A 25,630-nucleotide genomic window follows, 5' to 3' on the forward strand; every position below is an offset into this window, starting at 1 on the left:
ATCGCTTTGGAGATAGCGAAAGTTGTGAACCCTTTCTGATGTCATCCAGCAAGAAGGGTTTGAGGTGTGGATAAGAATCCAAACGTGCAAAGATTGTAGTAAAAAAAGAAATCCCAAAGTGAGAATAAGAGAATGATTGAGAGAGCTAGGATTAAGAGACTGAGAACATGATGGAATCATTGGCAAATGGGAATGTGAAAGAGGTGATTGCTCTGCAGAGAGTAGTGGGTATATTGGTGGGGGGGAGGGTGCTGTGGAGCAGCATTAAACATGAAATTGGAGATACATCTAACTAAGCAATCATAGGTGATAATTTCCTGGAATGTGTGTGAGATTTTTTTTAGACCAGAATCCAACTTTGGAACTAGCCACCCCAGACTGGGTGCTAGGTAAAGACAAGGCAGTTAATAATCTTGTTTTGTGGGATCTTTCAATGATCATAAAATAATAAAATTCTTCACCAAGATGGACAGTGAAGCAGTTTAATCCATAAGCAGGTCCCTAAATCTAAACAGAAGAAACATATGAAGAGTGAATTAGCTATACTAGAATGGGAAGCTTCTTTGAAAGGCATGATAGTGGATAGGCAATGCAAAAATGTGAAGAAAAATACATGAACTACTGTATTTATATATTCTATTTCGGCACAAAGACACAAAAGGAAAATCATGGCTAACAGAAGGTCAGAATAAGGAGAATAAAATGAAGAGCAAGTCTGAGGACTGGGAGCAGATGAGAAATCAGTGCAAACGGACAGCCAGACTGATTAAAGTTAGAGCATCAGGGTAATGTGCAAAAGGAACATAAAGGAGATTATAATAAGAAAAAGGTTAGTGAGATATACTTACAGCAGATCCTTTAAAGAGAGAATGGACCTAATTTATAATTGGAAAAAGTAAATGTCAGCACAATTAAACAAATGGTCTGTGTTCAAGGAAGAGGGGAGATAAGCGGAAATGCAAAGGAATAACTGAAAAGGAGGAAGAAAAGGAAATTAGTATTAGTTTTAATAAAAAGTGCTGGAAAAAGTAATGGGACTAAAAGCTGACAATGACCTACATCCCAGAATACAAAAAGAGGTGGCCATGGAAATAGCTGAAGTGTTGTCTGCCATTCTACTCTGTTTTGCGAAATGTCTGGTGTTCAGGAATGGTGCAGAGAGAACTTTGTGAATAGCTGAAACATGATGATGGTGGTGGAGACACCTGTGAGAAGGTAAAGCACATTTCCCACCCACTTCCCTGCTCCCTGTCACTCCCGATTAAGGTGATGTCCATGCCTGTTTCTTAATGACATGAAGAAGCAAGAAATGGCTGTCTGTCAGGATGTGTATCACCAAGGAACAGCAAGTGCCTGGTCTATTGGACTGTCTGTAACCAACTTGCATGTTAAATAGCTAGCTGATTTCAAAATAGTGAGCTGGTAAGTTTTGGAGGTTTGCGACTAGACAAAACAAAGCAGCCCACTTGGGCGTTACTCCATCTGCCAGGAAACATTCTCTTCTTCTCCCTTACACACAGTGGCTGCATTGGTGCCCGTGGTCAAGCCTTTGATAGCTGCTGACAGAGAACTGAGGCAGGTGGGTGAATGAATCAATTTCTCTTGACTTTTGGGGAATGGGCATCACTTCAAAACGAACAAAATTTAACATTTTTCAATCTTTTAACTTCATCTGCAATGTCATTGCCCACTTCACCATGTTACATGGCTAAAGTCTGTAACCGTCCTCTTTGCTGCTCTCTGCCTTTCGGGGTTTTGTCACAAATTGAAATCCTAAGTCAATAAGGTACATCAAACTGAGCCCCACTGGCTGTACTTGCTTTTATTAATCGTTTCACTTTGCCTGAGAATCAAATGCATCTCAGATTGAGTCCTCAGTGTTCTTAAGTGGGAGGGTGAACAGTCATATTACATACCACCCAACAGTCCGAGGGATTTAGAGGAACAAATTTGTAGAGAGGTCACAGATTATTGCAAGATACAAGGTTGTTATAGCAGATGATTTTAACTTTCCACATATTGATTAGGACTCCCATACTATAAAAGGACTAGATAGGATAGATTTGTCAAATGTGTTCAGGCAAGTTTTCTTAATCAGTACATAGAAGTCCCAGTGAGAGAGTGTGCAATCTCTGTACTGTTCTATGCTCTATGTTCTAATTGATCTGCTATTAGGGAATGAAGCAGGGCAGGTGACAGGTTTATGTAGGAGAAAACTTTGTATCTAGTGATCATAATGTCATTAATTTCAAAGTAAATATGCAAAAAGATGGGTCTGGTCCATGGGTTGAGATTCTAAATTGGAGAAAGGCCAATTTTGTTGGTATCAGAAAGGATCTGGCAAGTGTGAATTGGGACAGGTTGTTTTCTGGCAAATGTGTACTTGGTAAGTGGGAGGCCTTCAAAAGTTAAATTTTGAGAGTACAAAGCTTGTATATGCCTGTCAGAATAAAAGGTAACAATTGAGAGTGTAGAGAGCCTTGGTTTTCAGGAGATGTTGATGCCCTGGTTAACAATAACGAGAAGGTGTAATGCAGGTATACATGGTAGGAACAAATGAGGTACTAGCGGAGTATAAGAAATGCCAGAAAACTCTTAGAAAGAAATCAGGAGGGCTAAAAGAAGGCATGAGGTTGGCCTAGCAGATGAGGTTAAGGAGAATCCCAAAAGGTTCTTCAGATTAGTTAAGAGCAGAAGGATTGCAAGGGACAAAATTGGTCCTCTGGATGAATCCAAAAAAGATGGGGGAGATCTTAAATAATTTTTTCTGCATCTGCATTGTCTTAACAGACTGACACAGAGTCTACAGAAGTGAGACAGCACAGCACCAATTTCAACAGATTACAGAGGAGGAAGTGTTTGTCCAATGTTTAGAGGGTAAACAGGAAGGCAGCCAATACAGTCCCCTGTGGGGCCCCAGTGCTATTTATATCTATGTCTGATACACAGCTCCGAAGCCACACAAACTGTGATCTGCTAGTCAGGTAGTCCATTTCCCAGGATATAATAGAAGTGCCAACCTGTGTTGAATGGAACCTACCACCCAGCAATGAGGGCTATATGGCATTGAAGGCACCCGAGAAATCAAAAAACATGATCCTCACAGTGCTGACCTGCTTATCCAAATGGGAGTAGGCTCCATTCAGCAGGTAGATGACAGCATTGTCAACTCCAATGTGCTCCTGTTAGAAAAACTGAGGGGATGGAGGGCTGATGGTTGATGGCAGTAACTAGTGGGGTATTGCAGGGATCAGTGCTGGCTCTCGGCTATTCGATGTAATCTAAATGAAGAAGACCAATATAACACTTCTAATGTTGCCAACAACATGAAACTGGGTTGGAATGCGGATTGTAGGGAGGATGCAAAAATGATTTTGAAATGTTAACTGAGTGAGCAAACACATGGTAGATGCAATAATACTACTACGTCGACTCAGGCCTAGGGGGCCGGCGTCGGGCAATATTACATAAATACATGATGCAATATTACATAAATAAATTTGAACTTATCTATTTTGATGGGGAAAATTGAGGTGCTATTTATATCATGATAGATAGGGCAACATTGATGTACAAAAGAGATTGCAGTGCAGCAGATAATTAATGAAGAAAATGGCATGTTAACCTTCAAAGCAAGAAATTTTGAGCACAGGAGTAAAGACGTCTTCCCAGAATTACACAGGGCCTTGGTGAAAACTCACATACAGTATTGCGTGCAGTTTTGACCACCTGACATATAAATGGAATGAAATTGAGGTTCAACAGACTGATGACAGAGAAGGCAGGATTATTATATGAAGAGAGATTGAGTTGACCAAGCTGCATTAACCAGAATTCAGAAGCATGGGAAGAGATCTTACTGAAATATATATAAAACTCTAACAGAGCTTGACAGGCAGAATGCAGGGATCATAGTCTCCAGGTACAGATTATGATATATAGGACTAAGACGAATATACGTAGAATATACAAATCTACAGCACATTACAGGCCCTTCGGCCCACAATGTTGTGTCGACCATGCAACCTACTATAGAGACTGCCTAGAATTTCCCTACAGCATAGCCTTCTATTTTTCTAAGCTCCATGTACCTATCTAAGAGGCTCTTAAAAGACCCTATTGTATCTACTTCCACCACCACCACCGGCAGTGCATTCCACGCACCCACCACTCTCTGTATGAAACACTTACCCTTGACATCCCCTTGGTACCAATTTCCAAGCACCTTAAAACTACGACCCCTCATGTTAGCCATTTTAGCCCTGAGAAAAAGCCTCTAGCTATCCACACGATCAATGCCCCTCATCATTTTATACACCTCTATCAGGTCAACGCTCAGCTTTCGTCATTCCAAGGAGAAAAGGCCATGTTCACTCAACCTATTCTCATAAGGTATGCCCACCAATCCAGGCAACATCCTTGTAAATCTCCCCTGCACTCTTTCTATAGCATCTACATTCTTCGTGTAGTGAGGTGACCAGAACTGAACATGGTACTCCAAGTGCGATCTGACCAAGATCTTATATAGTTGTAACATTACCTCACAGCTCTTGAACTCAATCACATGGTTGATGAATGTCAACACACTATACACTTTCTTAACAACACTGTCAATCTGTGCAGCAGCTTCGAGTGTCCTATGAACACGGACCCCAAGATCTCTATGATATTCCACACTGCCAAGAGTCTAACCATTAACATTATATTCTGTCTTCAAATCTGACCTACCAAAATGAACCACTTTGCACTTATCTGATTTGAAGTCCATCTGGCACTTCTCAGCCCAGTTTTGCATCCTACCGATGTCCTGTTGTAACCTCTGATAACCCTCCAGACTATCCACAAAACCCCCAACCTTTGTGTCATCAGCAAATTTACTAACCCACCCTTCTACTTATTCATCCAGGTCGTTTATAAAAATCACAAAGATGAGGGGGTCCCCCACCTTGAAATTAATGACACTTTTAGGGAATTTTATTCTAAATTGTATAATTCTGACTCTGTTAGTGATAATATTGCAATGAATAATTTTTTAGTTCAATTAAGTATTTCAGATCTTTCGATAGATGATCGTAGGCAATTGGATCAACCCATTTCCCAGGAGGAAATTGCTCAGGCTATTCAAGAATTGCATTCTGGGAAATCCCCAGGACCCGATGGATTCTCTGGAGAGTTTTATAAGGCTTTCTCCTCCTTGCTTATACCACATGTATGTTCTACCCTTACAGATTCCTTTAAGGTAGGAAGATTAGCACAGAGTGGGAATAAACGGGACCTTTTCAGAATGGCAGGCAGTGACTAGCGGGGTACCGCAAGGCTCAGTGCTGGGACCCCAGTTGTTTACAATATATATTAATGATTTAGATGAGGGAATTAAATGCAGCATCTCCAAGTTTGCGGATGTCACGAAGCTGGGCGGCAGTGTTAGCTGTGAGGAGGATGCAGGGTGACTTGGATATGTTAGGTGAGTGGGCAAATTCATGGCAGATGCAATTTAATGTGGATAAATGTGAGGTTATCCACTTTGGTGGCAAAAACAGGAAAACAGATTATTATTTGAATGGTGGCCGATTAGGAAAAGGGGAGGTGCAACGAGACCTGGGTGTCATTATACACGAGTCATTGAAAGTGGGCATGCAGGTACAGCAGGCGGTGAAAAAGGTGAATGGTATGCTGGCATTCATAGCAAGAGGATTCGAGTACAGGAGCAGGGAGGTACTACTGCAGTTGTACAAGGCCTTGGTGAGACCACACCTGGAGCATTGTGTGCAGTTTTGGTCCCCTAATCTGAGGAAAGACATCCTTGCCATAGAGGGAGTACAAAGAAAGTTCACCAGATTGATTCCTGGGATGGCAGGACTTTCATACGATGAAAGACTGGATCGACTAGGCTTATACTCATTTGAATTTAGAAGATTGAGGGGGGATCTTATTGAAACGTTTAACATCCTAAAGGGATTGGACAGGTTAGATGCAGGAAGATTGTTCCTGATGTTGGAGAAGTCCAGAACGAGGGGTCACAGTTTGAGGATAAAGGGGAAGCCTTTTAGGACCGAGATGAGGAAAAACTTCTTCACACAGAGAGTGGTGAATCTGTGGAATTCTCTGCCACAGGAAACAGTTGAGGCCAGTTCATTGGCTATATTTAAGAGGGAGTTAGATATGGCCCTTGTGGCTAAAGGAATCAGGGGGTATGGAGGGAAGACTGGTACAGGGTTCTGAGTTGATGATCAGCCATGATCATACTGAATGGCGGTGCAGGTTCGAAGGGCTGAATGGCCTACCCCAGCACCTATTTTCTGTGTTTCTATGTTTCTATGTCTTTTTACGAAGCTTCCATCTCGCTCATTCTCAAAAAGAATAAGAATCCTGCTGAATGTTCTTCGTATAGACCTATCTCTTTACTCAATTTTGATTCTAAAATCTTATCTAAAGTGTTGGCTCACAGACTTGAAAATATTATATCTTCTATAGTTTCGGATGATCAGACAGGATTTATTAAAAATCAATATTCTCATTTTAATATACGGCATTTGTTAAATGTTATGTACTCTCCATCTAAGGAAATATCAGAATGTGTGATACCTTTGGATGCGGAGAAGGCTTTTGACAGAGTTGAATGGAACTATCTATTTACATCCTTAGAAAAATTTAATTTTGGACCTAATTTTATTCATTGGTTTAAATTACTCTATCTATCTCCCTCCACTCGGGTTCTTACTAATTTTCAGAATTCTAAACCCTTTAAACTCCAACGTGGAACTAGACAAGGTTGTCCTTTGAGGCCTCTGCTTTTTGATTTGGTATTAGAACCCTTAGCAATTGCTCTTCAAGAGCCTAAAGAGATTACTGGTATTTTAAGGAGAGGTACTATTCATAAAGTGTCGCTCTAAGCTGATGACTTATTGCTTTTTATATCTAATGTTACAATCTCCTTACCATTTGTGTTCCATTTACTGACTAATTTTAGTCAGTTCTCAGGATATAAATTAAATTTACAGAAGAGTGAACTGTTTCCTTTAAACAATTTAATACCAACTGATATTAACCTTCCTTTTAAAATTTTAAGAAAACAATCTATGTATTTAGGAGTAACAGTTACTAAGAACTATAAAGATTTATTTAAGGAAACTTTTTTAAATTTATTGAATTATGTTAAGAAAAACTTTCTAATTGGTCGCCTCTCTCTTTATCACTGATTGGCTGAATCAGTTCTATTAAAATGAATATCTTACCTAAATTTATATACCTTTTTCAAGCTGTGCCTCTTTTTATTCCTAAGCCTTTTTTTGACTTTTTGGATTCAATTCTTTCTTCCTATATATGGAAGAATAAAAAACCTCATATAAATAAAGTTCACCTTCAAAAAACCAAACAGAACAGAGGATTTGCCTTACCCAATTTTAGGTTATATTATTGGACAGTTAATATACGAAATATTACGTTCTGGATATATTACATTAACCATGAGAATTGCCCTATATGGGTTTCTTTGGAGGTCAACTCCATTATAAAATTTTCCATTATTTCTTTACTTGGATCCTTGGTTCCTTTATCTTTAAATAAACTAACTGACAATGTGGTGGTTAAACATACATTGAGGATTCGGTTACAGTTTAGAAAACATTTTGGTTTATTGAGATTCTCCCTCTCAAGTCCCATATTTTCTAATTGTTTTTTAAAACCATCTTTAATTGACTTATCTTTTAAACAATGGGATAGATTGGGTATTAAACGATTTCAGGATTTGTTTGATGGAGGGAATCTCTCTTCTTTTGTGCAACTTTGACGAAATTTAACCTTTCCAATACTCACTTTTTTCGATCTTACAGATTAGAGATTTTTTGAGATCTTAATTACATACATTTCCTACTAGTCCAGATAAGAATATAATAGATACAATTTTTAATCTGAAACCCTTTGATAACGGTTCAATATCTTACATTTATGGTCTACTGTTGGGATTGAAAAAGGCCTCTTTAGATAAAGTTAAAGGAGTTTGGGAAAAGGATTTACAGCTTTTCATATCTGAAGAGAGCCGAAAGATTATTATAAAATTGATTAAATCTTCATCATTATGTGCTCATCATTCTTTATTACAATTCAAAGTGGTACATAGAGTTCATATGTCTAAAGACAAGCTCTCTCATTTCTATGCAGATATTTCCCCTTACCGTGATAGATGTACTAATGGAGTGGCCACACTAATTCATATGTTTTGGACATGTCCGAGCCTTGAAAAATTCTGGAAAGATGTATTTCAAACTTTTTCTGCACTTTTCAATGTCAGCTTTAAGCCCAATCCTTTGACTGCTATGTTTGGTATTGTTGAGGATAGTGCTACAAAATTGAAGCTATCTACTTTGCGGGTATTGGCCTTTATGTCTCTCATGGCCAGGAGGGCGATCTTGCTCAAGCAGAAGGAGGCCGCCCCGCCCACTCATGATCAATGGCTATCTGATGTTATGTTGTGCCTTGATCTAGAGAAGATTCGTTGTTCGATATCTGATTCTAAACATGATTTTCTAATGTTATGGGAACCCTTTCTGAATTATTTTCATAATCTTTGAACTGTTATTAAAGTATGGATCTGAGCCATTATTATTATAATATCACATGGTAAGGTATTTTTCTTTTTTCTTCTTTTTTTACCAACCAGCTCATTTTGGTAGTGGAGGTAGATTTTTTTTAATAAATACAATTATTTTATTTTATTTCATTTCATAATTCAATCTTTTTTCTACGTGATTGATTTGGAATATGGGATACTGTGATCATATTACTGTGATTTCAATGTAATGTAATTCGTGTTATTTACTTGTATCCTTATGAATTTTGTATTTGTATTCATGCAATTTATAATATCAATAAAAATATTGAAAGAGAAGAGGAGGGGTCCCAGAACAGAACCCTGTGGAACACCACTGGTCACCGACCACCATGCAGAATACAAACCATCTACAACCACCCTTTGCCTTCTCTGGACAAGCCATTTCTGGATCCACAAAGCAAGGCCTCCTTGGATCCCATGCCTCCTTACTTCTGAAGGAGCCTTACATGGGAAACCTTGTCAAGAGGCTCAGCAACCTCCTCCCTCGCTTCCCACAGTAGCCTGGGGTATATCTCATCTAGTCCCAGTGACTTATCTAACTTAATGCTTTTCAAAAGCTCCAGCACATCCTCTTTCTTAATGTCTATATGCTCAAGTGTTTCAGTCCACTGTAAGTCATCCCCACAATTGCCAAGGCATTTTTCCCTGGTGAGCACTGAAGCAATGTATTCATTAAGTACTTCTGCTACCTCCTCTGACTCCTTACACACATTTCCACTATGGTATCTGATTAGTCCTATTCTCATACAGCTCATCCTCTTGATCTTCATATACTTGTAGAATGCCCTGGGGCTTTCCTTAATCCTGCTCACCAAGGTCTTCTTATGGCCCCTTCTGGCTCTTCTAATTCCATTCTTCAGCTCCTTTCTAGCAACCTTGCAATTTTCTAGAGCTCCAACAGTACCTAGTTTCTTGAACCTTTCGTAAGCTTTTCTTTTCTTCTTAACTAGATTTTCTACATCGTTTGTACACCATGGTTCTTTACCCCTACCATCCTTTCCCTGCCTCGATTGAACATACCTATACAGAACGCCATGCAAATATTCCCTGAACATTTGACACATTTCTGCCACGCATTTCCTTGAGAACATCTGCTCCCAATTTATGCTCCTAAATTCCTGCCTAATAGCATCATATTTACCCTACCCCAATTAAATGTTTTCCCAAATTGTCTGCTCCTTTCCCTCTCCAGCACAATGGTCACCACCTCCAAAATGCTCTCCCACTGAGAGATCCAACACCTGACCAGGTTCATTTCCCAATACCAGATCAAGTACAGCGTCTCTTTCTAGTTGGCTCGTCTACAGATTGTGTCAGGAAATCTTCCTGAACATACCTAACAAACTCCACCCCATCTAAATCCCTTGTGCTAAGGAAATGCTAATCAATATATTACTAAAGTTATAACCTCCCATCACAACAACCCTGTAATTATTGCACCGTTCCAGAATCTACCTCCCTATCTGCTCCTTGATATCCCTGTTATATTGGGGGGTCTATAAAAAACACCCAGTAGAGTTATTGCCCCTTTCCTGTGTCTGACTTCCACACACACTGACTCAGTAGACTATCCCCCCACGACTTCCTCCTTTTCTGCAGCCGTGACACTATCCCTAGTTAGCAATACCACACCCCCACCTCATTTACCTCCCTCTCTGAAACATCTAAACCCTGGCATACTCAGCAAGTGAGACATCCAAGTCTCTGAAATGGCCACAAATCATAGTTCCACGTATTGATCCATGCTCTAAGTTCATCCGCCTTGTTTATGATACTCCTTGCATTAAAATAGACACATCTCAAATCATCAGGCTGAGTGCATCATTGCTCTAACATCTGCCTGTCCTTCCTCACAAACTCCCTACAAACTGTCTCTATTTGTGCTCTAACCTCCCCACCCTCTGCCTCTTCACTTCGGTTCCCACCCCGCTGCAAATCTAGTTTAAACCCTTCCCAACAGCATTAGCAAACGTCCCCACCAAGATATTGGTCCCCCTTGGATTCAGGTGCAACCCATCCTTTTTGTACAGGTCACACCTGCCCCAGAAAAAAACCCAATGATCCAAAAATCGGAATAACTGCCCCCTGCTCCAGTCAGTCAACCACACATTTATTCTCCACCTCATTCTATTTGTAACCCCGGTTCATTAAACCCAAAGATGTAATGTTAGAAAGTTCCACCTGTGGAGGGATGAAAACGAGGTTTACCAATTTTTTTAAAAAAAGAGAATTTAAACAAAACGCTATGCGAGGGTGGGGTGGCTGGACACAGGACGGACAAGGAGAGAAACGCAGCAACAATTAGAAGCTGAAGACATGAACTGTTAAGAGTGGAATTAGTAGTGAGTAGTTTTACCCTACTAACTTGAAAACCTCAGGGTGAAACCCCTGGAGGAGAGACGATAGTGATAAAAGATTTATTGAAGCTACAGCTATAACGAGGCAATAGCAGCCAAGACCAGCACCCAAAATTCCTACCATGCAGTCGGGAATTAGTTCTGCAAAATCATACCAAGGTATTTGGTCAAGTTTTTGTACAAGTTTGTGAATTGACTTTCTGTGGATGACAAACTATTTCATTCCAATGAACCAAGAAATAAGATGGTGAGCCACCCAAGATAAAAAAATCAGTGCGGGAACGAAATGTGTAATGACGCAGAGGATTAAATACGGTTGGATGTCTAAGTTTATTTTCATTCGAAGAATCCGAATTTGATTTTCTGCAAGAACTGATTATTTTTGCAAAGACTTTGATAAGTTGCTGAATGAAATTTACTTTGTTTAAAAGTTGTGATTTTGGAGAATTGTCGTGAAAGGTGTTAAACTGTGTGTATTTAATTTTTGAATTTGAATTTAAACCTGTAGATATACTGCCTGGAACTGAAACTGAAGTTAACTATAATACTTGAGAATAGGAATTATATTTGGTTTTCTAACTAACTGGGGATAAGTAAAAAGGAAAGTTTAGTCTGTAAGCTTTTAGATAGGTAATAGCACTAGACCTAATTAGTTAGGATAGAGTAATAAAGGAAGCTCACTGATTCTAATTATAAAGGAATTTGTTGTGGTTTGATATCTAAGATTTGGAACCAAAATAATGTTTGAATTTTGAATTGTTCTTGCTCATGTAAATACATAGCTTGTACATATTTTTTTTCTTATAAACGAGCCTTACTTTCAGAAGTGTATGTTTTCCATTCACTGCCTCCAATACCTAGAGCTTCTGATTGCCTAATAGATTTTCTCAAAAGAGTGCGTCGATTAGTCACATGTGATAAGACTGTTGCCACACAGGTGTTACATATTCCTATACTCACTTTCTTCCTATGAGAAGAAAGTTTTTCACTCAGAGGGTGGTGAACTGAAGAAATTCTCCACTACAGAAAGTTAAGGATGCTAAATCACTGAATACATTAATGAGAAACATAGGTTTTTAGATACTAAATGTTTCATGGGTACAGGAGGGAAGTAGGAAAATGGCATAGAGATAGTAAACAAATTACGATAGTATTAAATGGCAAACCAGGCTGGAAGAGTTCTTATGGGTTTTTTTTTACATAGCTATGACAGTCATGTTCGAGGAAAGTGTTGTTTAACTACAAACTGAAAAGCTAAAAGCAAGTCTTACACTATTCCAAGCATCCTAACAGAAAGGATGGGCAAATTTCCCATGAGGACTGGAAATGATTACACTTATGCTTTACTCAAGGATAAGCCTATTTTCAAGTTCATAGCACAAGTTCTTTTCTTCAGAGCTATGAGAACAATTTTCTTGGCAATAAGTAATTTCCATTATGAGTCATATGCTAAGGATGGCAAGTCACAAATTCAGAGTTTTATTTTAGTTAGTACTCTGGTAGAATGGAAATATTGTAGGGTTTAATTCCTGTGATGTGACCTGAATCTGGAGATGCACTCTTGGTCTACAGTACGTAGAATATTCAATGACTTAATCTTAGACTTAAAGTAATAGGGAGAGATTTTTTTAAAAATATTAATTGCACATTGTATTACACCCATACCATATCCTTCCACATTGTGTATCACACACTGGGCTCATTTGTACCTTAGAGTATTTGTTTATGGATCATTGGTCCATGAAGTATGCAAAAGTGTGGCTCCTGTTCCTAATTTGTTTACATATTTTATGTGTCTGCATGAAAGCCACACATTCTACTTCACATTGACTCTATTTGGCTTAAAATGTGTAAATGACCAGGCATCTAACTGTGCTGGGGAGCAGTGTGAGTGGGAGTATGTAGGTATGTGCGTGTGTTCATACACACAAATATTTACATATTATTTTAGTTAGTTGATTTTCTCATACATCTGTGAGGCATTACTTGAATGTTTTCAGTTACAATTTTCAAAATAGTCCAGTATTTATTTCATTTTGTACCTGGAAACCTGTTTGCAAGCACATTTATCTCAGCATCTGGTGAAGCATCATATTTGTAAATGGGGATTTTCACTGTGCAAAATGGATAACTGATTCATGATAATATATTCATGATAACAGAATAAATTGTCCTTGTAGAGATTGAGACTCAAAATGGTTCGAACTCACAACCATTTATGTTATGTGTTGCATTTCTATCAGCCGTCATCTTAAATTTCTTGTCAGGAAAAACCCATTAAAGGTGAAACTCATCTTCAGTAAATCATTTATCAAAGAAACTTCTGGCTCAATAATGTTTTAAAATATAATTCCAAGGTAGGAATGCCATGAGAGAGCAAACTTTATTAATTAAATTGTATCTGCATCTAAACAGTAACTTGGTTTACCGAAGCACCATGTTCTCTTTAAAAATATTAAATCAATACTTACTCCCACGTGACTTCCAGCTGAAGTTTAATAGTGCCTAGGTCAGTAATATCCACAATCATTATCTGGGGCTGTGCTGTAAAAAAATCTGCACTTTCACAAGTAACGCTTCCAACCAAAACAGTCATCAGCCCTTTCATTTCAGCAACCTATACAGAAAAAAATCTGTTTATGTTTCATTTTCCAATATTCATAGTTTCACTTGTATGAATAAGAGATATGATTACATTAGTCAAGAATTTCATTTTACGTACATATTACACTTTAGGACCAGCAAGAGTGGTTAACCCTTCAATATAATTGTCTAAGCCCATATGCAGAACAGAATGTATTTTGTCTAATGTAACAACTTAGTTAACATTACTAGCATTAAATTAAAAAGTGTTATTGAAAACTAAATATAATAAGGAGTTATCAAAACAATAAAACTGAGAAGAAGCAATTGATTGGGTATACAAGGTATACAGAGCTGATTAAATAATTTTAAAGAACCATGTTCACGGATATATAGAGCACTTATGATATTTAACTTTCAAACAGTGGATGAATTCACGTAAGTATCATTGTTCATGATTTTCCTACTTGTGTCCATTCTGGATTTTGTTTATTTAATTCACAATCTTATGACTAATGCGTGAAATTTCCAATTCCAAGATGTTTTCATAAACCATAGTTTCAATGTTCCATCTGGTCTTCTAGTTTCTGTATAAACATTGGGATCAATCCCATATGCCTGTTCTATTTTCTGGTACATAACCTATCTAATTTCCTCATAAAAATTGTTTCTGCTTCCAACACTCTTACAAGGAATGCCCACAGTTTTCCTCACAACTTTGCTGAAGGTTTTGCCCAGGAGTTTACATTTGTGCCCCTCGGCAGTGAATCATCCACTAATGGGAACATTTCCCCTCTAGTTACCCAATCTATTGCAGTTATGTTCTTAAGCATCTCCATCGAATCATCTTTCAATTTTTTTCTTTGAGAAAAACAACCCCAGCTTTTACAATCTCAGCTAGCAGTTGAAAATTTTCATCCCTTTCATTGTTCTCAGCAATCTTGCAAAGAGTCTGTTTAAGACCAGAATTGAAAGCAATAAGGTTGTTGGAATCTACTCAGCGTTCAATCAAGCCAGACAAGTATGATTTTCCTTTAACAAAGCCGAGGTAGATCTTATTTATCATAACTTTTATGCTTTTACACTCAATGCCTCTATTTATGAAGTTTTGGATATTTTATGTTTTACATTCTCAATGTGCCAGACACTTCCAAGAATTCATTCACTTGTTTGCCTCAGTTCTTCTGTTTCTGTATTCCCTTAAGATTGCAAATTAAATATAAACTGGCTCTTACTCTTTCCACCAAAATGTATCAACTCAAATTTCTGTATTAAATTTCATCTGCTATTTGGGTGATCATTCTGCCAGTCTTAATATCTTTTCTTTTAATTTATTACTATTGTTGTTCTTTGCCATTTCTGCAAGCTTAATTTTAGAAAATCTATACCATCCTTCTCTGCTTTCTGCTTAAAGCTATTTTCCTATTCATATTGCTACTGATCCTTTAATTCCTTGAGCCTAACCAGCCTTATGTAGCTTTATAATTGTCATCTAAAAATTAATGCAAATTACATTCCCATCATCAAACTTTTCTGTTAGTTCAGCAAGAATTTCAATAAGGCCAGTCAAACACAATCTTCCTTCAACAAATAAACTTATGCTAGTCCTAATTTACAAAATGAAACCCTTCCAAGTGCCTATTAAGATTTTCAGTGATATTGTATCTGAAAATATTCCATTAACTGTTTTTGTATTTCTTTTAGTTTTTCCAAGTCTACCACCTTATAATATGGTAATGTTTCCTTTTCTGTTACTAGCTAACGTTCCCACTGCTTTTACAACTTATTGCTATTTTCCCTTACAATTGATTGGTGTCCACCATTTTGCTAATTCATATACCAAACTGGAAAACATAATGTCATGTTTAAAACTGTTATGCCAACACCCCAAAAAGAAAACTGAAGTTACATGAAAGACACAGTACATGTGAATCAAAACATTCATATTCAGAATGGTGTTATGAATTATTATTTAATCAAGGCTAAGTAAAGAACCAGATAATGAATTAGTGCTAAGGTTATACTTGCCACCACATAGAACATCCACGCATAAAGAGCTGACACATAGCAAAATAAAATGTTGTGGTCAGTAGGCCCTTCATCATATCATACTCAAGAATTGCTAATTATCTAGATGTAATTACAGGTACAAATTAGCAAAATCCCAGGGGGATTTACAGCCATTAAAATAATGCTATGGATCGCAGTGCTCATCAATGACTTTTTATTGCCAGTATTGTCCCATATAACTAACATCAACTCAGAATTTCCACCCATGCATGTAAACATAGAACACCACTGGAAAGCCACTGCAGTACGGAGATAGAGTTCAGTGGGGTAGTGGATAGTTATGAAGATTTCCTGTCACCTAGAGATGAACCCTGCCCGCCCCCTCAAAAGAATTTGCACCATATTGGGAAAGCTAGAGAGAATGTTTTGTTATTTATTCAAATGGAAGGCCATTGTGGGGGACTTTAGTAAGCAGGTGTTACTTTAGAATGGTGTTGTAAAGAGTTCTCAGGTTTTTTTCTTCCACTCTTTTTGCTTTTATATTTTTTATTATTCTAATACTTAACGGTTGGTAATAAATTTGATTTTTTTTCTCTACTTCTGACACATTCTTTTGCAGTTCTGTAAGTTTTTATGACATGAAAGATCTTGTTACAAATGATCTGACCAGCTATCCCATTCAAATTTCCACTTGGATCATGTATGGGAGTTGAATACTGACCATAAGTTTGGCCCATTGCTTTTAATCACCATTATTTACTGTTTTACTGCACCATACTTATGGCTGAATTGCACAATGCATAATTATGGACACCAGTTTAATAAATGGGAGATATTTGGTCAGATATTTTGCAACTTATTGACATTTGGTTGGAATTCTTGGGAACCGAAGCACATGGCTGCTTGCCAAAGAATTAGTTGTTTTTGAATAATAAACCTAATCTTGAAGTTTGTAAAGAATTCTGACAGAAGTGAATTGGCCTTACATTCCATTGATCTGCAGCTTTAATCTAATGTATAAAGTATATTATTTTTACTACAGTTTCTAATCAGTGCTTTCCAAGTTATGTGTCCTCCACTGGAGGGACTTTTGTGCACTACAAGTATTCCTTCAGTAAACTGAATGTGCCCACTCACTCAGCAGGATGAAACCTGACCTCCAAGGTATTAGAGACATGAGTGGTGAGTAAAAAATAAAACTCCCAGAAGTATAGTGGGGAGAAATCATCTGACACAGGCAATTTACCAGATAAAGAGGGACCTATATCTGTAGCTGTAGTCTGCTTTACCTAAGCTATAAGTTAACAATGCTAACATATTTTAATAAAATGTATATATTTTTTCACTAAGCTTGCAACTAAGTACCTTGATTTCAATATCTTCATTAAGGTGAGGTATGAAGACCACCTCTTCTTCATCCCATGTTTGTCTGTCGTCAGCATTGATTTTTCCTTTTAACTTCCATCTCTGTCGACCATACCGAAACAATACCTATGTCAAAATCAAGAGGATTCTATTTTTAGAAAGTGATCTTCCTTGGCAGCACAGAATCTTCCTTTCAAAACCCTATGAAAGGTTTGATTATAGTCAAAATAAATTTCTAATCAAAGTACATATATGTCAGCATATGCTGTACAACACTAAGATTTATTTTCTTTCAAGCAATTGCAATAAATATAAGAAATACAATAGAATCAAAGACTGCACCCAATAAGATGGGCCAAAAAACAATGTGAGAAAGGCATCAGACTGTGCAAATACAAAAAGAAAGGAAAAAAAATAACAATAATAATGATAATAACAATAAATAAGCACATAATAAATATGGCAAACATGAGATGAAGAGTCCTCAAGGTGAGTCCATAAGTTGTGGGAACAATTCAGTGATAGGCCAAGAGAAACTGAGTGAAGTTATCCCCTTTGGTTCAAGAGCCTGATGGTTGAGGGGTAATAACTGTTCCAAAACCTGGTGTTATAGGTCCTGAGGCTCCTGTTCCTTCTTCCTGATGGCAGCAGCAAGAAGAGAGCATTGTCTGAATGGTGGGGGTCCCTAATGATGGATGCTACTTTCCTGCAACAGCACTCCATGTAGATGTGCTCAACTGTGGGGTGGGGGGGGGGGGGCTTTACCTGTGATAGACTGGACCATATCCACTACTTTTTGTAGACTTTTCCATACAAGGTCATCAGTGTTTCCATACCAGGCTGTGATGCAACCGGTCAACATACTCTTCACCACATATCTATAGAAGTTTGTCAAAGTTTTAGATGACACGTCTAATCTTTGCAAACTTCTATGAAGGTAGAGACATTGCCAAGCTTTCTTTGTAATTGCATTTACGTACTAGACTCAGGAAAGATCCTCTGAAATGATAACATTCAGGAATTTAAAGTTGATGACCCTCTCCAGTGTCTGATAAGGACTGGCTCATGGACCTTCAGTTTCCTCCTCTGAAGTCAATATTCATTTCCTTGGTCTTGCTGATTTTGAGTGGGAGGTTGTTGGTGTGGCACAATTCAACCAGATTTTCCATCTCCTTCCTATATTCTGATTTATTATCAAAAAACTTAAGTATGGCTTTGGAGATACGCTTAGCCTCACAGTCATAAGTATAAAGCAAGTAGAGCGGGGGGGGGGGTGCTAAGCACACAGTCTTGTGGTGCACCTGTGCTGATGGAGAATGTGGAGGAGATGTTGTTGCCAATCTGAACTGTTGTAGAACAAATCAAAGGTGGTGATGAATCAGTATATGGAAGGGAGATTGAAAATCTGGCGGAGTGCTGCCACAACAGCAAGCCATTACTCAATGTCAGCAAGACCAAGGAGCTGATAATTGACTAAACTGGAGGTCCATGAGCCAGACCTCACTGGGGGAATCAGAGGTGGAGAGACTTCAAGTTTATCAGTGTTATCATTTCAGAAGACCTGCCCAGGGCCCAGAACATATGTGTAATTATGAAGAAAGAACAGCAGGGTCTCTACTTTCTTAGGAGTTTGTGAAGATTCAGCATGACATTTAAAACGCTGACAAAATTCTAAATATGTGTGATGGAGAGTGTACTAATTGGCTGCATCACAGCCTGGTATGAAAACATCAATGCACTTGAATGAAAAATCCTTCAAAAAATAGCGGATATGACCCAGTCCGTCAATGGGTAAAGTCCTACCCACCAATGAGCACATCTGCACGGAGCATTGTCAAAGACAAACAGCATCCATCATCAGGGAACCCCACCACTCAGGTCATCTTCTCTTCTTACTGCTGCCATATACAGCATCATTAGAATCAAGAAGCTACTGGAGGTTTAGGACTCACATTACCAAATTCAGGAACAGTTACTACTCCTCAACTATCAGGCTTTTGAACCAAAGGGGATAACTTCACTTAACTCTTCACTGAAATGTTCCCGTATCCTATAGACTCACTTTCAAGGATAATCTATCTCATGTTCTTGATATTTATTGCTCATTTATTTTATTCTTCATGTATTTGCACATTTCTTTGTCTTTTGCATGTTAGTTGTATGCCCAGTTGGTGCATTCTTTCATTGATTCAATATGGGTATTGGATTTATCGAGTGTGCCCACAAGAAAATGAATCTCAGGGTGGAATATGGTGACATACATGTACTTTGATAATAAGTTTACTTTGAATTTCAGAGTGACTTGGATTTATAATTACTAGATGCAATTATGGAATGGTCTAGCTTGTTGTATGAAGTTTGATACCCAATTTTAAATAGAGCAGCATCTGAATTAACAGATTTTTAAATATAAATTCTACAAAAGCCTCCTAAGTGGCTCAGCAAAATTCCCCTGTATGTGGTTCAACAGCTCAGATTGGGAAAGTCAGTGTCTGTTTTTCCAGTCAGCATCAAATTAACTAATATCACCAAGGGATCTTACAGATGACTTACAGTAGCTTCAATGCAATTGGATCAACTAGCAGAGGCTGAACCCTTTTCCTGACCATTATCTATCATGTGTTGTACATAATTGATGTCATACTTCAAAACTACATGTCAGATAAGATGTTGGAGCATGCCTAACACCTGTGGTTTTATGAGCCAATGAGTGGCACATCAACAGAAAAAAATGAAAGGTAAATTTCTATCAATTTACCTTAAATAAAACTGAGCTACAAATTACATACAAAATATGGGGAGCTTTATCTTTTGAGTAGATTCCCAGTTGCAAAAATATCATTTCTTCTTCCTAGAAAGCAATCATCCCAAAACTGGATTATAGCTTCATTTCCTGACGAAGGGTCTCGGCCCGAAACATCGACTGTACCTCTTCCTAGGGATGCTGCCTGGCCTGCTGCATTAACCAGCAACTTTGATGTGTGTTGCTTGAATTTCCAGCATCTGCAGAATTCCTCGTGTATAGCTTCATTTAGTGTTTTGCAAATCATTCTAATTAACCTATTAGTTTCACATCCTGTAAAAATAATCTACCTTCCTGGCTGTGTCTCAGAGGTGAAGTGGTATGATTTATGAAGATATTAAAGAAAATTACCCATACTTTTGTGCTGAAGGCAAATCATAGAAGGAAGATGGCTTGCTTCTGGCTATGCTCATTGTCTGCACAACCTTTGTGTATCTATTTTTCAGGAATACCCCATACGATGGATAATCAACATTCATGCACTTACGACAAAACCAAGAAAAACAGCATGAATCAGATACAGGGCAACACATGAAATTCAGATCAGCACTGTTACAGTCAGGGAAAAACACTTCTGAGAAATGTGAGAAACTTGAGAACTATACAATCGAACAACTAACTTTAGTTGACATAGACCCATTTGAGATGACCACCACAAAAAGGTCAATGCTCACAGCATGTTGTAGTTTACAAGATGCACCATCCTTTACGGGACTCAAAAAAGTATATGACGTTTTTGAATCCAAAACAGAGAAGCTTAAGGTTGCAAAGAAACTGAGAAACTGCAGTTTAAATAACATTCAAATTCCTCACGTTCAGAAATTGTTGAGTTTTATTCACCATTTCAAGTGAAAACTTCACTCATATCAATTTTACCCTGACGAGTTGCAGCTTTTGAATTTCTTTAGGAAGAGGGCCGCAGAGTTGTGATAAGGGTTGGAAGAGTCTGGGAGGGATTGGTGGGTGTGGGTGAGAGGTAGAATGAGGGGAGTTACATCAACTGCAGCAGATAACTCAGAATGTTTGTGGGACAAAGGAATAAGCTGTACTCCAAAATTACATTCATGGCTTTCAAGAGAAATTTTTCTGTTAACAAAAGGTAAATTGCATTTTTCTTGCTAGTTCTGCATTGCTAAGGAGAAAAGACAGGAATAAGTTTTTCAAGCATTTGGAATGCATATCAGGTATAAACTAACTAATTCAAGATCAAGCTCAGGAATCCGAAAATACCACTTGTATAACAACAAATCAAGCTGTGCAGATCGGCAAGATAGGCCGGGCACCCCTGTAACAATCCAGCACAAGTGATCCTATTTTGAGGTTTTAAGGGAACACCTTTCTACCGCACAATGTCATCAATTCATAAAAGGTCCATAAAACTGCTGCTGGGAATTGATGGCTTCCTCCTAAAAATAGTCAAATGATTACGAATAAGAGAAAATCTGCAGATGCTGGAAATCCGAGTAACACAGACAAAATGCTGGAGGAACTCAGCAGGCGAGAGAGCATTCATGGAAAAGAGTACAGGCCCAAATCGTCAACTGTACTTTTTTCCTAGATGCTGCCTGGCCTGCTGAGTTCCTCCAGCATTTTGTTTGTGTTAGCCAAATAACTAGCTTAATTGGGTTGCAGCTCACAAATGAATCTTGCTGCACTGGAACAGAAGGTTAATTATTACCCTCACTTTCACCCCTCCCAGTCCTTTCCAAACCTTATCATGACACTGTAGCCTCCTTCCTAAAGAATTACAAAAGCTGCAATTTGTCAGGGCAGAATTTTGAGATACGATGGAAGGGACAAGGAACAATGACAAGATACTAGAGTATATGATGCACAACAATCTCAATTCAAATCTCTCTGTTTGGAACTGCTGTAAATGAGGATATTTATTCAATTTCACTGTCTTCAATACCATGCAGTAGAGTTTTAATCTTGCTTAATATCTGCTACTCCCACATAAACACAATATATTTTTTTGGGTTGTTGCTTTACCAGGACTTTAAGATGGCTTGAGTTAATTAAGAACTACTTATGCATCATGCTTAATTCTGATTTAGTGAAATGTCATAGATATGTATGATATTTTCATAGATATGTAAAAAGGAAAAGACTGGTAAAGACAAATGTAGGTCCCCTGCAGACAGAAACAGGTGAATTGATTATGGGGAGCAAGGACATGGCAGACCAATTGAATAATTACTTTGGTTCTGTCTTCACTAAGGAGGACATAAATAATCTTCCAGAAATAGTAGGGGACAGAGGGTCCAGTGAGATGGAGGAACTGAGCGAAATACATGTTAGTAGGGAAGTGGTGTTGGGTAAATTGAAGGGATTAAAGGCAGATAAATCCCCAGGGCCAGATGGTCTGCATCCCAGAGTGCTTAAGGAAGTAGCCCAAGAAATAGTGGATGCATTAAGTGATAATTTTTCAAAACTCGTTAGATTCTGGACTAGTTCCTGAGGATTGGAGGGTGGCTAATGTAACCCCACTTTTTAAAAAAGGAGGGAAAGAGAAACCGGGGAATATATAGACCGGTTAGCCTAACGTCGGTGGTGGGGAAACTGCTGGAGTCAGTTATCAAAGATGTGATAACAGCACATTTGGAAAGCGGTGAAATCATCGGACAAAGTCAGCATGGATTTGTGAAAGGAAAATCATGTCTGACGAATCTCATAGAATTTTTTGAGGATGTAACTAGTAGAGTGGATAGGGTATATTTGGATTTTCAAAAGGCTCTTGACAAAGTCCCACACAGGAGATTAGTGAGCAAACTTAAAGCACACGGTATTGGGGGTAAGGTATTGATGTGGATAGAGAATTGGTTAGCAGACAGGAAGCAAAGAGTGGGAATAAATGGGACCTTTTCAGAATGGCAGGCAGTGACTAGTGGGGTACCGCAAGGCTCAGTGCTGGGACCCCAGTTGTTTACAATATATATTAATGACTTGGATGAGGGAATTAAATGCAGCATCTCCAAGTTTGCGAATGACACGAAGCTGGGCAGCAGTGTTAGCTGTGAGGAGGATGCTAAGAGGATGCAGGGTGACTTGGATAGGTTGGGTGAGTGGGCGAATTCATGGCAGATGCAATTTAATGTGGAGAAATGTGAAGTTATCCACTTTGGTGGCAAAAATAGGAAAAGAGATTATTATCTGAATGGTGGCCGATTAGGAAAAGGGGAGGTGCAACGAGACCTGGGTGTCATTATACACCAGTCATTGAAAGTGGGCATGCAGGTACAGCAGGTGGTGAAAAAGGCGAATGGTATGCTGGCATTTATAGCGAGAGGATTCGAGTACAGGAGCAGGGAGGTACTACTGCAGTTGTACAAGGTCTTGGTGAGACCACACCTGGAGTATTGTGTGCAGTTTTGGTCCCCTAATCTGAGGAAAGACATCCTTGCCATAGAGGGAGTACAAAGAAGGTTCACCAGATTGATTCCTGGGATGGCAGGACTTTCATATGAAGAAAGACTGGATGAACTGGGCTTGTACTCGTTGGAATTTAGAAGATTGAGGGGGGATCTGTTTGAAACGTATAAAATCCTAAAGGGATTGGACAGACCAGATGCAGGAAGATTGTTCCCGATGTTGGGGAAGTCCAGAACGAGGGGCCACAGTTTGAGGATAAAGGGGAAGCCTTTTAGGACCGAGATGAGGAAAAACTTCTTCACACAGAGAGTGGTGAATCTGTGGAATTCTCTGCCACAGGAAATAGTTGAGGCCAGTTCATTGGCTATATTTAAGAGGGAGTTAGATATGGCCTTTGTGGCTACGGGGGTCAGGGGGTATGGAGGGAAGGCTGGTGCAGGGTTCTGAGTTGGATGATCAGCCATGATCATAATAAATGGCGGTGCAGGCTCGAAGGGCCGAATGGCCTACTCCTGCACCTATTTTCTATGTTTCTATGTTTCTATGTCATATTGCATAGATGCTTAATAGGTACAATTAAAGTTGACAGTGCTCCCTTAAATTTACCCTTTCAAAAATAATAATCATTTAGGTATTTATTATAATATACTTCTGTTCAGAATAATTTTATATAACCAATTCATCAAAAATACCACTTACTATGAAGATAAATTATTCTCCCAGCGCTCCCCTATAAATAATGGTGTAATTGAAGAGAAGCTGGCTTGAATAGTAACCTAGAAACTTAATTTTCTTGGAACAATGTCAAAAAAGGCATAAAAGGCACACATTAGCATGTACTGTACAAACAGAATTCAGATAATTCAGCCACTAATATAATTTTCAAGAAATATGCTTGTGTATTTTTCACAAAATTTAAAAATACATCTAATAATAATTTTTAATTTATTCCAGGAACTGAATGAAAAACAGCCTGTTTTGCAAATGACATTGGTTCACTTTGTAGCATTTTGAGTCCTTATACCTAAATACCCATAAATAGTTAAGGATCCAATTATAAACCTTCATAGAAATCTAAAGGGCACGGCTAAAACATTAACTGAGTATTTTGCAGCTGTCTTCACAAATGAAATCGAGGTTTGAAAAACTAAAAGAAGGCATTTGAACAGAATGATAATAGATAGAGAAGTCAATCTAAAAATAATATTAAATGGTAAACATGAGAAAACCTGCAGATGCTGGAAATCCAAGAAACACACACAAAATGCTGGTGAAAATGCCAGGCAGCATCTATGGAAAAGAGTAACCAGTTGACGTTTCACCTCCCTCAGGTGCTCCTCCACCCCCCCCCACTTCTTTCTTCCATGGTCTTCTAGCCTCTCCTATTAAATTCCCCCTTCTCCAGTCCTGTACCTCTTTCACCAATAGACTTCCAAGCTCTTTACTTCACCCTTCCCCCTCCTGGTTTCACCTATCACCTTGTGATTGTCCCTCCCCTCCCCCACTTTTTAACTCTTCTCCTCAACTCTTTTTCTCCAGTCCTGATGAAGGGTCTCACTCGGAAACGTCGACTGTACCCTTTTTCATAGATGCCTCCTGGCCTGCTGAGTTCTCCCTGAATTTTGTGTGTGTTGCTAATATTAAATGGTGCTAGATTACATGGTCCGAATGGAATACATCAATGATGCTGGTTAAAACAAAGGCTAATATTTGCAGAGGTCATGGTCAGGAATATCAGTAGGAACTTTAAAGACGAATTAAGTGGATAAAGAGAACAACTGCCTAAAGTGAATGATGGAGAGAAGTATTCTCACAATGTTGAAGTACTTAGAAGAGCACCTGATACACAATAACTAACAGCTGGATGCTAGAAAATGGGATCTTGCCAGCATGGTCATGATGGGCTGAAGGTCTGTTTTCTATTATGTGTAACTCAATGACCGTACAAGACCACATAGTTAGCCCCGAACACAGTACACTTGTGACCAATAAATGCAATAGAAATTCCACTCCTCAAAGAACTGACTTTCACTTGGAATGGCATTTCTTAATCAGAACTATGTGGAATTGTTCAAAGCAAATCACTTTTTGATGATGTGATGGAAGGGATTGAACAAAGTTTTGCATGTATTAATGTTTGGAAGACAATTAACAAAGCACTGTATAAAAGGCCTAATTGAAGGTTTGAGTCCTATGGAATTGAACGAAAATGATAGAATGGATATAGATTAATCAATAATCAAGTCCAAAAAAAGTTAGTGAAAGATGAATGTATTTCATTCTTTGAGGTGAATCTTGTAGTCTTCCTGAAAGGTCAATTTTTGGAAATCTAGAAGTAGCATAATAAACTCTGTGGACGGCCTAGTACCAGGCTAAGAAGTACAGAGTGTTGAAGAAAACAGAGACAGGAAAAATAGAAAATGTTTTGATATGAAAGCAGATTTATGATTTAGTGTGTAATTGTTAACACCCAAGTTACTGAGAAAAGTGCAGTATCACCTAATCAGGGAATATTCATTGTGGAGCTGA

The 25,630-nt window shown here is 38.4% G+C and overlaps 1 protein-coding gene across 7 annotated transcripts in view; it reads right to left on the bottom strand.

Moving 5' to 3' along the window:
* ripor3 (RIPOR family member 3) overlaps positions 1-25,630 on the bottom strand; it is a 196,006-nt gene that overhangs the window by 64,956 nt on the left and 105,420 nt on the right. For all 7 annotated transcript variants that reach the window (XM_063041464.1, XM_063041459.1, XM_063041458.1 and 4 more), the window contains 2 exons: positions 16,927-17,052; positions 13,440-13,585 (listed from right to left, as the gene is read on the bottom strand). In XM_063041464.1, coding sequence (XP_062897534.1) covers positions 13,440-13,585; positions 16,927-17,052 — 272 coding nt within the window. The remainder of the gene's footprint in view (positions 1-13,439; positions 13,586-16,926; positions 17,053-25,630) is intronic.

Source organism: Mobula hypostoma, chromosome 2 (assembly GCF_963921235.1).
Source record: "Mobula hypostoma chromosome 2, sMobHyp1.1, whole genome shotgun sequence".
Lineage (NCBI taxonomy): Eukaryota > Metazoa > Chordata > Chondrichthyes > Myliobatiformes > Myliobatidae > Mobula > Mobula hypostoma.